This window comes from Podarcis melisellensis (assembly GCF_964234715.1).
Source record: "Podarcis melisellensis genome assembly, chromosome: 14".
Classification (NCBI taxonomy): domain Eukaryota; kingdom Metazoa; phylum Chordata; class Lepidosauria; order Squamata; family Lacertidae; genus Podarcis; species Podarcis melisellensis.
Window position 1 is genome coordinate 33,517,606 of NC_138546.1, and position 15,532 is coordinate 33,533,137.

The 15,532-nt window shown below is 48.2% G+C and overlaps 1 protein-coding gene across 4 annotated transcripts in view; it reads left to right on the forward strand.

Annotated features, from left to right (window-relative positions):
- AGBL1 (AGBL carboxypeptidase 1) overlaps window positions 1-15,532 on the forward strand; it is a 420,669-nt gene that overhangs the window by 281,053 nt on the left and 124,084 nt on the right. For all 4 annotated transcript variants that reach the window (XM_081888461.1, XM_081888462.1, XM_081888463.1 and 1 more), the window contains one exon: window positions 14,416-14,579. In XM_081888461.1, coding sequence (XP_081744587.1) covers window positions 14,416-14,579 — 164 coding nt within the window. The remainder of the gene's footprint in view (window positions 1-14,415; window positions 14,580-15,532) is intronic.

Genomic DNA, 15,532 nt, shown 5'->3' on the forward strand with positions numbered 1-15,532 from the left:
AGTGGGAGGATGCCTGTACTGTGTCAGAATAGTGGTGTGCCTCGCCTCTTCACAATTCATCTGCATTTTTTCCAATAATTTCCCATCAGTGAATGAGAAGATAAATTTAATTTGGGACCTATCCAAGGGGAGAGAAAACTTCAGTGACATTCTCATGGGTGGAGTGCAGGGTTTTTGATGCACTTACTTTTTAGGGGTGCCTATGTTTGCTCTTTCATTCCACACAAATAATCTCCCCAGTGGTCTACACTCTTCAGCCTTCCTGAATGCCAATGCTTCTATCAAAGCCCAGAGTAAGGCGTCACAGAATAACTGGGACTTTTTCAGATCAGGAAGTGTGGACAGCCAGGGAGGCTGCAAAGTGCTGGAGAAATGTTTAATGGAAAGGAAAAAGACCAATGTACCACCCTTGGCTACTTCACAACAAAAAGGGAAAGGCAAATCCCCACAGCCACTGAAATCCCAAAGAAATCCTGAAGTGATTCAAGAATGGCCAAAAAATGGAAGCTGCTTTTGCAGAGGGGAAGAAAACATTTAAGCAACTGGAGAATAGACTCTGGCACACCACTAGAGCAATGGTACAGCAGTACTAAACTGGGAATTATTCAGCAGGGAGAGAATGGGAAAGGGAAGTTGCTCAGTTGTAGGTAGGGATGTACGAAGGCATAGCTTTCTGTGTCACCCTGCATTGGTTGCATGCAACACTGTTTCCATTCTGCTGCAGTTTGTCTTTCTCCAAAAACTGTTATACATTTTGCCATCCATGTAAGTTACATAATATCACCCTCGTTAACATTTTCCCACCCTATTCATTTCAGTGCAAATGAAATGCAACGCAAATCAGGAGCATGTAATCAAATTATGTATCATTTGCAGTTGGAAAGCAACAACAGTGAATACCAATAATATTTGCTGGACTGGACTAATTTCTGTTCTGGACATGGGACAAATAACTGAACGTGGCCAATTTTTGCTCCCATTTCCATTGGAATTCTCCAACATCCCTAGTGGTAGAGCATATGCTTTGCATTCAGAAAGTGCCAGGTTCAATCATGGACATCTCAGAGTAGGGGTGGAAATGGGCCCTGCCTGAAACCCTGGATATCTACTGTCAATGTTGGAACTAGATGGACCAATGGTCTGACTTCGTGTATGGCACTTTTCTATGTCTGTGTCTCATGGAATGTGCAGTCTTGGCTCAGTATGGCATGTTCTTCTCAAAGTGTCTTTCATCCTTCTTAGGAAACCTGTATTGAGAACCATATGTTCCATGGAGGCTGGTCTGGATTTCTTCATCCTTTCCTAAGTCTGTAGACAAATTACATATAGGGAAGCTTACTATGCCCCTATTTTGTTGTTATGAGCAGGAAACAATATCTGTGCCCTCTACAACAGCACAGAAAGGGGGGGAGGGACTTCTGGATCCGTTATACCATGGCAACCTCTCCCTTCAAAATACTAATCAGTCTGCAAAACTCAAGGCAGCCACAGTGCTGAAATGTTTCCTGTGGTTTTATGATTCCCGGGGGCATTATTTGGTGATATGAAGAAACTTTTAAAAAATACCCACAACCTCTGAGCAGAAACGTAATAATAATAAAAACCATAATATACCTGAGAAGCACCAAACTGTAATTGTCCTTGCTCTGGTTAGCGATTCTATTGGGGCCCCACATTGCTTTGATAAACCTGATAGCTCATGTGTAACAGCTGGAGACCCTTGGAGGGAGGATTACCTGTTAACACACACTGTTCACTTCAAACAGAGACTGGGTTTTACTTTTCAACTCAGTGAGATCATCCGAGTGCTCCTACTTTGTGATTCGCTACCTCTTCCCGGCGTGCATGGGGCAGGGGGGGGGGGAGAATAGGAATTCAATTTAGTTTGCATTTAAATGTGAACCCACCTACTGTAATTTGTGCTTTCCAAAACAATACATGAACCAAAACACAGCCATTCTTTGAAATGTGCACCTCTCCAAATCTTGCAGTGCATTTCTCCAGCCAATGAACATACAGTGGAACCTCGTGTTATGTACCGTCCCCTTGTGAACGCTGCAGGTTATGAGCTCTGCTAACTGGGAAGTAGATGCTCCAGGTTGCAAACTTTGCCTCGGGATGCGAGCAGAAGTCATGCAGCGACAGTGCAGTGGCAGGTGTCATTAGTGAAAGTGCACACCATGTTACAAGTGGTTTCGTATTGAGAAGGGACCTCCGGAATGAATTAAGTTCATAACCGGAGTGTGATGGGATAATGAGCTGCTTGTGCGTAAAAGCTTGATCCCTCTGGTGTTTGGCAGTTCAGCCAAACCGAGGCACTAACGGAGCCTCCCAAGGCATGACTCCGTTAGTCGCTGGTAGAATCTGACAGTGGGCGTCTACGAAATTTACGCCAACATAAAAGTTGTTTCACGGACATGCGCCTTCGTGACTCTCTACGTGACAGCTTCTGGCGAAGGGTGGGAGTTGCCAACGGGGGTCTTGTTACCTCTGCACTATTCTCACTAGAAGTATCCCAGAGCCCTCCCTCCTCCGACTCCCCTTTTGCCGGAGCTTCTGCTCTCCCCCTGCTGGTTCCCTCCTCCGCTGCAGAATCTCTCCGAGTCTGCTGGAGCCTCTGCACCAACTCTCTTTCCGATGACAGTTCCCTGACATCCACCTCCCCCTCAGGGCCCCCTTCACCCCCCGCGTCCTCTCCCACTGGCGGTGAGGGCGGAAAGCCCCTAAAGGAACTCTCCTCGTCGTCCGAGGATTCAAACACTTCTAACCATGGCGTACCGTCTCTCTCCCCGTCTTCCTCTTCTTCGTCGGAGTCGGCTTCCTCACCCACCCCTGACTCTGGGAACCCTCCAAACTCTCCTTCCTCATCAGTGGTCCCAAAGTGTTCCCTTCTAAATCGTGCCACGGGTTGCGGTTTTTTTGGGAAACGCCGATGAAATGTTTCTATTAAAACCTCGTCATTGACTACCTCAGCGGGTACCCAAGTGTTTTCCGACTCTACTTCCCCCTCCCATTCTACCAGATATTCCACCTGATCCCCCTTCCACCTGGAATCAATGATTCCTGCCACGTTCATGTCGCGTTCTCTCTCTTCTATCACGGGCGTTCGGGAGACCTCTCTCTCACGCTCCCCCCCCATTCACGTCCCTCTCGGTACGGCGACAGTAATGACCTGTGAAATACTGGGTGCAATTTCATGTGACTGGGCAGTCTGAGTTTGAATGCTACTGGGTTCACCTGCTGTATGACCTCAAAGGGTCCCAATCTTTTGGGTTTCAGTTTCTTACAACCCCCCTTGAAAGGTAGTCCCTGGGTGGATAGCCACACCCGGTCTCCCACCCTTATAGTTTCACCTTCCCTCCTATTTTTGTCTGCTTGCTTTTTATATTCTTCCTTGGCTCTCTCTAAGTTAAGTTGTAGCTGACGGTGGATGGCTTCCATCTCTTCAACAAAATGTTCCGCCGCCGGCACACTCCACCTCTCCCCTCCTTCCCCTGGAAATGCCCTGGGATGACACCCATAATTTGCCAGAAAGGGACTCAGCCCTGTGGACACGTTCTCAGCGTTGTTGTAGGCAAATTCTGCCAGAGGTAACTTATCTACCCAATCATTTTCTCGGTCCTTTACATAACACCTCAGGTATTGTTGTAAAATCCCGTTTGCCCTTTCCGCTTGCCCATTTGTTTCCGGGTGCCGGGCAGTGGAGAAATTGATTTCCACGTGCAGTAAGCTCATAAGTTTCCTCCAGAACCTGGAAGTAAACTGTTTCCCTCTGTCGCTGACCACCCTCAAGGGGGCGCCATGCAACCGGAAAATATGCTCTACGAACAACTTGGCGGTTTCCTCCGCTGTGACCGCATGAGAACAGGCTATAAAATGACACATCTTAGTTAATAGATCTACCACTACCATGACCGCCGTTTTGCCCTTGGATTTTGGCAGGTCCGTCATAAAATCTATGGAGACTGCCTCCCATGGCCTTTCTGGTGTGGGTAAGGGTTGTAAGAGCCCCGCTGGCGCCACCCTCTCCCCTTTCGCTCGCTGGCACCTGTCGCAACCCCTGACATATTCCCGTACATCCTCCCTCACCTTGGGCCACCAAAATTCCCTGGTAACCAACCACATGGTTTTGTGCTGTCCAAAATGCCCCGCTGTGGGGCTATCATGCAACTGCTTGAGTACTCTGCCCCTCAGTTCCCCATCGGGTATGTACGGTGCCCCTTTGTAATACAACGCCCCACTCTTTTCTTCAAACCCCCCTGTGTTCTCCGCTGTCCTCCTGAGTTCTCTGAGTTTCTCTTGGGCGTATTCGTCGTTCTCCGTACCCTCTAACAGTTCTTTCTGCCCCACCAAAGCCGCCCCACACACCCAGCGGTCTTCAGGGATTACGTGCCTTGCTTCCGGCGCCCCCTCCCCCTCTAAGTACTCAGGCTTTCTGGAAAGAGCGTCCGCCCTTACGTTCTCGGACCCTGGCACGTAACGAATCTCAAAATTGAATTTGGAGAACTCCTGGGCCCATCTCACTTGTCTCTGGTTCAGCACTCGGGCTGTTCTCCAGTACTCCAGATTTTTGTGGTCAGTCCGGACTTGAACCTTGTGCTGCGCCCCAATCAGCAAGTGCTGCCATCTCCGGAATGCTTCATGAATGGCGAGCAGTTCTCGGTCGTATACTGTGTAGTTCCTCTCGGATTTGTTCAACTTCCGCGAGAAGAATGCACACGGTCTCCATTCAGACGCATCTTTCCCCGGCTGGAGAAGCACGGCCCCTACCGCTCGGTCTGACGCGTCCGTCTCCACTCGCATTGGTTGCCGTAGATCCACGTGCAAAAGTTGCTCCTCCGACGCAAACGCTGCCTTTAAGCGTTCGAATGCCCCTTGCGCTTCTTCCGTCCAAGCAAATTTTTTCTTGCTGCTAAGACAATCCGTGATGGGCGCTGTTAAATGGGCAAAGTTCTTGATGAACTTCCTATAGAAGTTTCCGAAGCCCAGGAACCTTTGCACGTCCTTCTTGGTCTTTGGTGTTTTCCATTCCAGTACCGCTTGAACCTTGCCGGGATCCATAGCCAACCCCTTGTCAGACAACCGGTACCCCAGGAATTCCACCTCCCTGCTATGAAACTGGCATTTCTCCAGTTTCACCCACAGCCGATTTTCTCGCAGTTTGCTCAGTACTTCTCTAACATCTCGCACATGCTGCTCCTCATTCTCTGAGTACACCAGGACGTCATCTAAGAACGCCACGCAGTTCTTGTAGAGCAATGGCCCCAGGACGTGATTCATAAATGATTGAAAGCAGGCGGAGCCCGCTTGTAATCCAAAAGGCATAACTAAGTACTCAAACGCCCCCAAGGGGGTGAACATAGTGGTTTTCCACTCATCCCCCTTCCTCACACGTATCAAGTTATATGCCCCCCTAAGGTCCAGCTTGGTAAAAATCTTCCCTTTTCTCACCCGTGTCAGAATGTCATCAATTCTGGGCATAGGGAAAGTCACTGGTTCTGACACAGCATTTAGGGCCCTGAAATCACACACAAGCCTGGGTTTGCCCGTGTTTTTTTTGTCCACAAAGAACACTGGGCTGCCCCCCACCGCTCGTGACTCTCTGATGAAACCTCGCTTGAGGTTCTTGTCAATGAACTCCCTTAACTCCTGCATCTCACGGTCTGACATAGCATACAGCTTGCCCACTGGCAATTGTGCTCCTGGGAGTAAGGTGATTTGACAGTCAAAGGGTCTGTGCGGGGGCAGTTTATCTGCTTCCTTTTCACTGAAGACGTCAACCAAATCAGCGTATTGTGGTGGCACCTTCCCCTTGTCAGTCACTTCCATCCCTGCTAGAGTGGCTCTGGCCCCTGCCTGACCCTCTCCCTCCTTGCAGTGTTCTAGGCAATGTGCTGAACCAAAGGAAACAACCCTCTGATGCCAGCCTACTAGCGGATCGTGTAGTGCCAGCCAGCTCATTCCCAGAATGATGGGAGCTCCTCCCAAGGTGGCTACATTAAACGCTATCAGTTCTGTGTGTCTTGCCACCCTCATAATCATTGGTACAGTCTGTTGGCTCACTTCTCCCCCAAACAGTTCCCTCCAATCAATCGTGGTTACTTGCAAAGGCTTACTTAATGGGAGAGTTTGTATCTGGTGTTCAGCAGCAAACTCCTTACTCATGAAATTACAGGAGCTGCCTGAATCCAATAGCGCTTTTATCTTTAGTGGGTGTCCGTTTGGCAGTTCCAGCAACACCTCTATCACAAGCGCTGGTCTTGGAGGTTCCGGCGTGGGCACATTCACTACTCCCTGGCCTGGCTGCTGTGCCCTGATGTTGGCAACCAGGCGTTGGCTTTTACTTGCTCCTCTATTTCTCCTTCCTCCTTTCCCCCAACAGTTCCCGCCATGCCCTGCCATTCCTTCCTTTGCGGACAAACTCTGGCAAAGTGCCCTGGCTGTTGGCAGAGATAACATCTCTTGGCACTCTTTCCCTCCTTCTTCCGCCCTTCACTGGTGTTTGAAACTGCGCGCGCGCGCGCTGTTCCCAGTTCCATCGGCTCTGCGGGCGGGAAAGACTGCTCTGGAATCTCTGGAATGCGGAAGTCCTTCCAACGTTCCCCCTTTCCTTCCCGCTTTTCCAAAGCTCTTGCTTCTAGGCGCGCTCCTATGGACAGTGCAGATTTAGTCAGCTGGTCCATAGACCTGGGCGCCCGGGAAAGTTCATCTTTCACGGTCGGAGAGAGCCCTTCTTCAAATAACATTTGAATAGGTTCACTTGCTAGATCCCACCCCAGTCTATGAATAAGCATAGTGAACTCAGTCCAGTACTCACGTACAGATCGGCTCCCCTGTTTGCACCCCATCAACTGCCTCCGCACCACCCCCTGCTCAATCTCGCTGGAAAACATCAAGTCCATGGCGCGAAAAAACTTCCTCGTGTCCTTTAAGATATCATTATTCGCTGCCATCAGGGGTCGAACCCAGTCCCTCGCCCCTCCCTCTAGATGGCTAATTACGTACGCCACTCTAGAGTTCTCATCGGTGAAGTCATCAAACAGTAGATTGAGAGCATATTGCATCTCCGTTCTAAAGGCTTGATAGTTCCTGGGATCCCCCCCAAATCTCTGCACCAATCCAGGCACCTTTCTGGCAAGTGGGGCGGTTTTCCCCTTATCCGCATCTTGAGCCCTCCTCTCCTCAAGCCTCGCCGTTTGCAGCGCGAGCTGGACCTCCATCGCTCTGTACCTTTCCTCCAGGCTTGGACCTGCGCCCGCTCCAGCTCCTGCGGTTCCGGCTGGTTCGCTCATGATGCCCTCTGCTTGCACAAGCAGCTTACAAAGACTGTCAGATTGCTGTGATGGGATAATGAGCTGCTTGTGCGTAAAAGCTTGATCCCTCTGGTGTTTGGCAGTTCAGCCAAACCGAGGCACTAACGGAGCCTCCCAAGGCATGACTCCGTTAGTCGCTGGTAGAATCTGACAGTGGGCGTCTACGAAATTTACGCCAACATAAAAGTTGTTTCACGGACATGCGCCTTCGTGACTCTCTACGTGACAGCTTCCGGCGAAGGGTGGGAGTTGCCAACGGGGGTCTTGTTACCTCTGCACTATTCTCACTAGAAGTATCCCAGAGCCCTCCCTCCTCCGACTCCCCTTTTGCCGGAGCTTCTGCTCTCCCCCTGCTGGTTCCCTCCTCCGCTGCAGAATCTCTCCGAGTCTGCTGGAGCCTCTGCACCAACTCTCTTTCCGATGACAGTTCCCTGACACGGAGGTACCACTGTACTCAGGTAAAGTATTTTTGTCTGTTAGTGTGGAAACAGGGATCCTCCTGATCCCTGGGTACCAGATTTCTCTCTTTAGATGCTTGGGTACTGAGGTTTAATCAGAGTTGACAGGCTGAGCTTCTTCTTTTTTGTTCCTTGTAGAGGGGCAAAGGGAGAACATTTCCTCCAGCTCTCCTGAGAACATGGTTCCCCCCTCGTCTATCTCAGAAATTCAGACTGGGAAAATGAGACGGGAGAAACCAGAATCCACAGATTTACCCATCCTTGCTCTACCCTGAGTTGTTCAAAAACAACAGGTGTTATTTTTTATTAATTTGGCAGAATCAGTGCACACTGGCAAAGGGTGACATACAGTATGTGCCCCAAGGACCTTACAATTTGAATTTCAGGCTGGTGAGAGAGGTGGGAGAGCATGTTAGGGCACCTCCAGATAACCTGTTCATTGAACCTTGCTAAGTTTTCAGGGACATTTCATGGCATTGGCTATTTGATCAGCATTCATTTCTGATTTCACAGAATCAGAGAATTGTACAGTTGGAAGGGACCATGCATTTGTTTTGGTGGCGATCAGATGATGCTATGCCAAAGAAAACATTACTCCATACTTCCCAGTGCATCTCCACAGTATTTCCCTTATCATTAAAGTCCACTCTGTGAGGAAGTGGGTGTCAGGAACCAGGAGCCAGATTTTGGCATGATCTCATGAGATCTCACCGGAAATCGGCACAGGGTAGTGGCACTGCTTCAGCAGCGGTGGAGGTGGCTAGGCAGGTGGGGTGCCTGCAGGGGGCACCGCCTCAAGGGCTTCTGCCACCTGAGGCAGCTGCTTCACCCTACCTCATGGGTGGGCTGTCTCTGCTGCTGTCTCTAACACAGAGGAATCTACTGCAAAAGGTCCAGGAAGAGCTGGGGCTCCCCTACTGCATGACTGCAGGAGATTACTGGAGAAAGTTAGGCCCCTTTGAGTGAAGCAAGACCTTGCAGTACAAGTGGGACAAACAACGAGGCAGCACCTGCTACTGATACCAAATAAGGGCTTTCCCACCATCTTTTTCTTGCTGAAGCATCTTCAGAGCTCTGTGTTCCCCAGAGCACTGCCTGAAACCCACTTCATGTCCAGAAGCTTGTAAGCTTTGAAATGGGCCAGATGGGCGGGGTATAAATAATAAATTATTATTATTATTATTATTATTATTATTATTATTATTATTATTATTAGCAGCAGCAGCACCTCACGCCACAAAACCAAATATAACGTACCAGAAATAAATATTTTTGCAGTGAAAAAATGTGTCCTCTAAGGGGAAAAAAAATAATTAAAGGTGGAAAATGAAAAAAATAACCCTGGAACATATACAGGAGAAACCCTGGCAAGAAATTCAGAGCAAGCAGAAAGTCATTACTTAAACAGGCTATCGGAACTACACAAATAATTACAAAGAAAGGTCTAATATTTAGTTTCAACGTGTTCACAAACAATCCCTTTCCATTATTCAGCAAACTGCCCTCTGGAGGAGCCACAAAACTAGACAGAAATACATTAATTATTAGACCTTTGGATATTGCTGTGGCCGGCAGAAGCATTATCGAGCAAAGTTCATCTAAAAATAGGGAGGGCAAGTGTGTTAGAGATCCATGCAAAGGATCAGGAAAGCAGAGTCCAAAAACGCATTGATGAACTGAGGATTTTCTTCTTCTTTTAGAGACGAAATCCTTCCAAGTTTGAAAAATTGACCTCTGGTTGGCAGCAGAATAATCCAGGTGTTCTCTCTGGGGACAGCGGCTTTGCATTATCCGCCTTGTTCCTAGCCAGGCTATACATGTATGCACCACACTGAATGCTCTCTGCATCACAATAGCTTTACACACACAGTTGTAATACCCTGAGGCTGGGTATAAATAAATTGACAGTCTTCTTCCTCGCTAATTCCATCAGCGAGATCTCGGGCAGCATACTAATAGGAGCCATCCTTAGCATGCTGGAGAGCAAACATGGAAGCAAACTCGAACATTCAGAGTCCTCTGGATGTTTGCAGTCTTTCAGTTTGCCCAGCCAGGCTTCCCTGCTGTCATGCCTTCACTGCAGATGTACCTTCCTATCTATTGCCTTCGTATAGAACAGTGGTTCCCAACTGGGGCTCATTGGACACCAGGGGTTCCACATAACACACCCAGGGGATCTGCGTCACCTTTCACATAATGAAAACTACCATACAGTCATTCCTCATGTTACTTTTGCTTCAGGTTGAGCGTTTTCAGGTTGGGTCCTGTGGCAACTCAGAAGTACTGGAAAGGGTTACTTCTGGGCTTCGCCGTTTGCGCATGTGCAGACACGCAAAATGACATCACACGCATGCACAGAAGTGGTGAATCGCGACCCACGCACTCGCAGATGAGGGTTGCATTCTGCTCATGTTGTGAGTGGGCCTCCAGAATAGATCCCATTTGCAACCAGAGGTACCACTGTAAAGATATCATTCCCCCCCCCCCAAAAAAGGGGTTCCATGGTGTTATAAGAAAAAAAAAACCTCTGCTCCTTTCCCCTTATGCAGTGGTATCCAAACTATTTTCAAAGAGGGCCAGATTTGATGAAGTGAAGGGCCATGGGGACTGTCCAAAGGGAGACCAAAGTTGTTGGCCTTTTTTTAGGATTGAAGTTGAGGTTCGAGATATTGAGCTTCTTTTTGGACTGAATTTGCTGATGGTTTTTAAAAGGATTTTACCCCAGGAAGTAGACTGCCACAGGCCCCCGAAATGGACATGCCTGTCTTATGGGGTATCCAAGAGCCTGTATAGAGTCCTTAAGTGGGTTCCCTATTGGTAGGAGAAAATACAGTAACAGACACCAACAAGAGTATATTGAGAAGCAAAGCAGCTAGTAAGCCTGATCTTTATTAACTGCTGCAACAGGGTCCTCACTCACCACACGCAGGAGGGAGGAGAGAACTCAGAACAATGGTGTGCAAGCCCTTATATAGAAGTTGCCCACCCTGTAGCCCAAGGCCCCCCCAAAAAACACCATGCATACATCACAGAAGGAGGTGGTCTACAACAGAAATACATCACAGGAGGCAGTCTAAAGTATAAATCCTGTTTGCCAGGATACCTGATAATGGTCACTTGATTGCTTTACCTGGGCAGCCTGGCCATTATTTTGTGATGGTTAATAGTTTAGTTCCTGAATCCAGGTCACAGGCTCACCCTAGTCATACACAAATATGTCCTTAAGACAGGATTTGCAAGCAAAATGACAATGGGGAGGCTTTCCCCATTTCTCTCTCTTACTGCAGAGCAATATTTGAGTTAACCGGGAGAGTTAAAATGGCTTCAGGATTGCTCTCCTGTACTATTTCAGACACGCGGTTTATATACTTATGTATGTTTTTGCCTTGTACATTTATGAACATTTAATTTATATTTGAAACCTTAGAATTCTTATAACAATGGGTTGGCTTTTGAAAACTGGAAGTCCATGGGAGTTAGCTAATTGGGAACCACTGATCTAGAGGTCTCCTTGAGGATCATGTCCAAATCCTTAGGAGTTGGATGGTCCTCCTGATGGGACAAGTTTCTGTTTGAGCCACCATCTCTCCCTCAGACCTAGGACTTGCTTGGTCTTGACATCAGAGGCCATACTCACCAAGCCTTCACCTCCTCCAAGGATTCTGGCTCCTTGCGTCCAGGTTGAGCCTGATCCGGACTTGGTGTAATGCTGGGGCCTCTATGCCTTCCTCTGATGAGGAATCCTCTGACTGAGAAGTGGCAGTCGTTTTGCTTCAAAGCCCTGGGCACAAAGCAATCTGCCTGCACTCCATGGCCCTGTGGCAAGAGGGAGGCAAACGAAACAGGCAGCCTGGCTCCCGAATGCCTCTCTGCAACATGCGTACACACCTTTCCTCTGCCCCAGCCAGCAATCACAATGCACACTTTTTCGCTAGTTAATAATAGCCCCTAATCTGAGTCACAAGCATAGAAAGGAAACACAGCCATGCTGGAACGTAGCTCACACCTTGGGAAGCAGCTCGTTGCTGTTACTAAGGAAACCTTCTTTGGTAGTAATGGCAATGGGAGCCCGTGTCAATGAGCTTTGGCAGGGAGGGGTTGGTGCGGCAGGCTCAGGCTGGCTTGATAGCAAAGGAGCTAGGCAGCGCGGCAATTGAGCCTGCCCTCTGTGCGAGAGCTTCGATGTATGCATTTAGTAAGGGTCAAGGAGGGCCAAAGCAGAGGGGAGTTCACAGGCACTTTCTCACTTCCCTGCATGCACCAGGGTCCAATTCCCACCGCCCCAGGATAGAGAGGCTCCCATTGGAAATAATTGAGAATGGCTTTGTGTCCTGCAGGGAGCAAATGAGGACCCTGTGACTATTTCATTTCATCCTCGGTGCTTTTTCAGCAGTCAGCATTCAGCTGGATGGGGAGACATAAAAGGTTTTGCAGTTGTCCGGGCTGGAGTTAGCATTGCTTTGCTTGAGTCGTGGCGGTTTGAAGGAGCTGGATACAGTTTCACATGCTGTTTTTTTTAAATAAATAAAAAAAAATTAATGGAAAGGAGGTGGGTGGATTCGGCGTGGGCTGAGGAACTTTCCTTACAATATGATTGGAATTAAAACTAGCCTGCATTCACACTCCCCTTTATTGTGTACTTGCTGAGTTTCCGGTGCTGGGTTTTTCATCCAAAAATGCACATGTAACCTTGACATTGTTATAAATATTAGTGTTCAATGTGTTGTTTCTCAAACCGGCTTCACACAGATTGGAGTCCTTAAGCCTTTCCCAGTATGATGTGATATTAAGCCTTTTCACTGCACTCCAGGGGGCTGGATTAGATGACCTTTGGCTTCCCTTCCAACCCTACAGTTGTGATTCTTAGGTGTGTTTCTTGTAATTGGCTTCCTGTTGTTTGCTTGTTCTTCAACAGATGATCCTTTGCTTATGTTCCCTTTACCCATCTTCCTTTTTATTTCTGCCCCTGTTAACGATGGCAGTCACATCCACACCATTTATGGAAAGCATATTTATAACACTTTAACAGCCATGGCTTCCCTCAAAGAATCCTGAGAATGCCACTACCGAACTTCAGGAGGAGGGGGGTTGCGGGCTCTCGACCCCGCCCACACTCCCGCGGGGCTGGCGTCAGCCTCGCGGGAAGCAGGGATTCCCTTAATTTGCATCCCCCGCAGCACCAGCCAATCGGCTGGCGACGGGGGCGGGCCTTCCAGAGGCCACTTAAGGTCGGGGCAGCCCTTGGCTCGCCCCTTTTCTCCCTTGCAGCTGACGCGGTTTCCCACCCACCCACCCTTTAGGTTTTGCCATCGACTTTGCTATGGGCTTCGGCTGGTCGCCGCAAGGGGCCTGGTAGGAGTTTTTCCATTTTGCTAATTGGCTGGTTTTTGGAGCCACTTGGTTTTTTCGCCTACCTCGTAGCAAATCGTCACAACTTCCTCGGTTTTGGCGGTAGGCATTGGCCGGGGTATTGTCATGCAAATGAGATCGGGGGGGAGGAACGCCATCACCTCCCCCAATGCTTGAAGGGTAGTTCGTTAAAGGACTCCGAGGGGCGACGTCTCGTCCGAAACCTACGGAGGCTAGGGCCTAAAGCGCCCCCCCGAGCGGTAACCCCTCGGGGAGCGCCTAGGGATATGCATCTCGGGTAGCTCCCCCTGTTGGTGTTTAACCCTTCCCGGTTAGACCGGATAGTCGGTTAGGGGCCAATGCCTAAAGCCAATACCTCTCTTACCTGTAATCAATAAAGTTGTGGCCATTTTCGCCCATTAACCAAAATACTTATGTCCGGTGTCTTTATTTATTCCACCTGTGGGGGGGGAGGGAATAGCCACGCAACTGTAGGTTACTCCCCATGGAACTACAATTCCCAGTACTCTTAACCAACTACAGTTCCCCAGGATTCTTTGGGGGAAGTCATGTGCTTTAAATAGTGTGTATGTGACCTGAGTGTGTTTGCCTTCTTCGTTCCCCCAAGGAGGATGCAGCTCTTTCCCCCAAAAAAGAAGGAATCTGAATGGTTCACTGGTGCAATCAAAGGAATGATACAGCTCAAATGGGCAGCTCTCATGAAGGCTCAGCATTACTATCTATCTGCCAGTGGACCATCCTATTGGCCCTACATTGGTTGGGATTGTCATTTGCTTCTGCCCTCTTCCTCAGCAGGAACATGTACCAAAATGGTGATCTCACTGTTGGGAGTAAAGCAACAATGCTTGCAATTAGTTACATGAACCAGTAGGGGCGATTGTCTTTCTGCCTATCTGTTCTTCCTCCTTACCTGTTCCTTCCCTTTCACCTGTCCTGTTCCTTCCTTCTGCTTGTTCATAAAGTTGGTTACTTCCTTTCCAGTTTTTACGCCCTTCTTGCTTCTTCTCCAAGTTAGTCCTTTCAAGCCACTCAGTATGAGTTAGCATGTACCAGTGCCTCTGTTTCAGCCTCTGCTAAAACCTGAACCCAGAATTTGCTTTGTTTTCTGTGACTAATAAACCTTAAATTGTCTTTATCTCATTCATGCAGTAATCTTGTCAGCCTGTTTCTTTCTGTATACCACTGCAATATATTTGCCAAACTCCAACACACTCTCAGTCCTAATTTGGTGACTTTGTTTGGCGCTCTGATGGTTTCCATTTATGTGTCCCCAGGGTCTACAAATAGGGACTTGGGAACTGGAGGAGATGGGAGCCAAGTTTTGCCTTGGGCTCCTCATCCTGCAGCTGAAATCCCTGCCTTGCAGCAAGAAGGTGATGGCACAAGCTACAGCTCTGCTGGACGTGGAAGAGGAAATCACAGACCTCCGAGCCCAAAGGTCAGAATAGCAGCACAATTTGCACCTGATTTTGTTCCCAACATCTGTATGTAGCCTCAATGGAAGCGTTGTTTTACTAGGGTGGCTACCTAAACAACATACACATTTGCATACATTTTCATAACTAGCTGCACAAATATAAGATGGGAGACACCTGGCTTGTCAGTAGTACATGTGAACAGCATGTAGGTGTTAGCAGCTTCAAGGCCCTTACAGTTCTCTTGTCTTATGATTTGCTAAACTGGACATGGATCAGAGAGCCCTCCAAATAGAGGATTCTTTCAAATAGAGGACTATCCACTGCAAAATAGGACACATGGCCACCCAATTCAGATTAGTGACTGTTCTTGATCCTCAAGGCATCAGGCAATGGGATTTGTTTAATTGTGTGGTGTGATACTTATATGATGCTATGTTGCCAGCCAGATAGCAAGTTTGCTAGTAAATTCAATATTGTGATCTGAGGCACAGAAAGGAACCAGCAAAATAAATTCTTTTAAGTGCATGGGCTGATTCCTCCCTCCCCCAGGTAGGTTTTTCGTATTTAAAGTCTTAATGCTACTTGAAGAGTAGATGCTTTTACTATTGCCTAAGCCTCTCTGTGTTTCCCAAGTCTATTTCTGAGAGCTGTAATGGAGGTTTGCTGGAGATGGGGATAGATTGTACGTCCAAGTTGGGGCAATAATATTTCCTTAAAAGTGTGTGCAACAACAAGGCTACAAAGAGAATGATTGTCTCATGCAACTGGCCTTACAGAGTTTGTGGACCCAAGTAAATTGGCCAGATCCAATATATGATTACTTCCTGGACACATGGCTACATGCCAACCTAACACCTTTCCAAGAACAGCATAGAAAGAAAGCACAATTTGCAGAGAGTTGCAGCTCACATAATGGGTCTCCCATTGAACTGATCCCGCCTTCCATTTACCCCAGAAAGCAATGGTTTCCCCC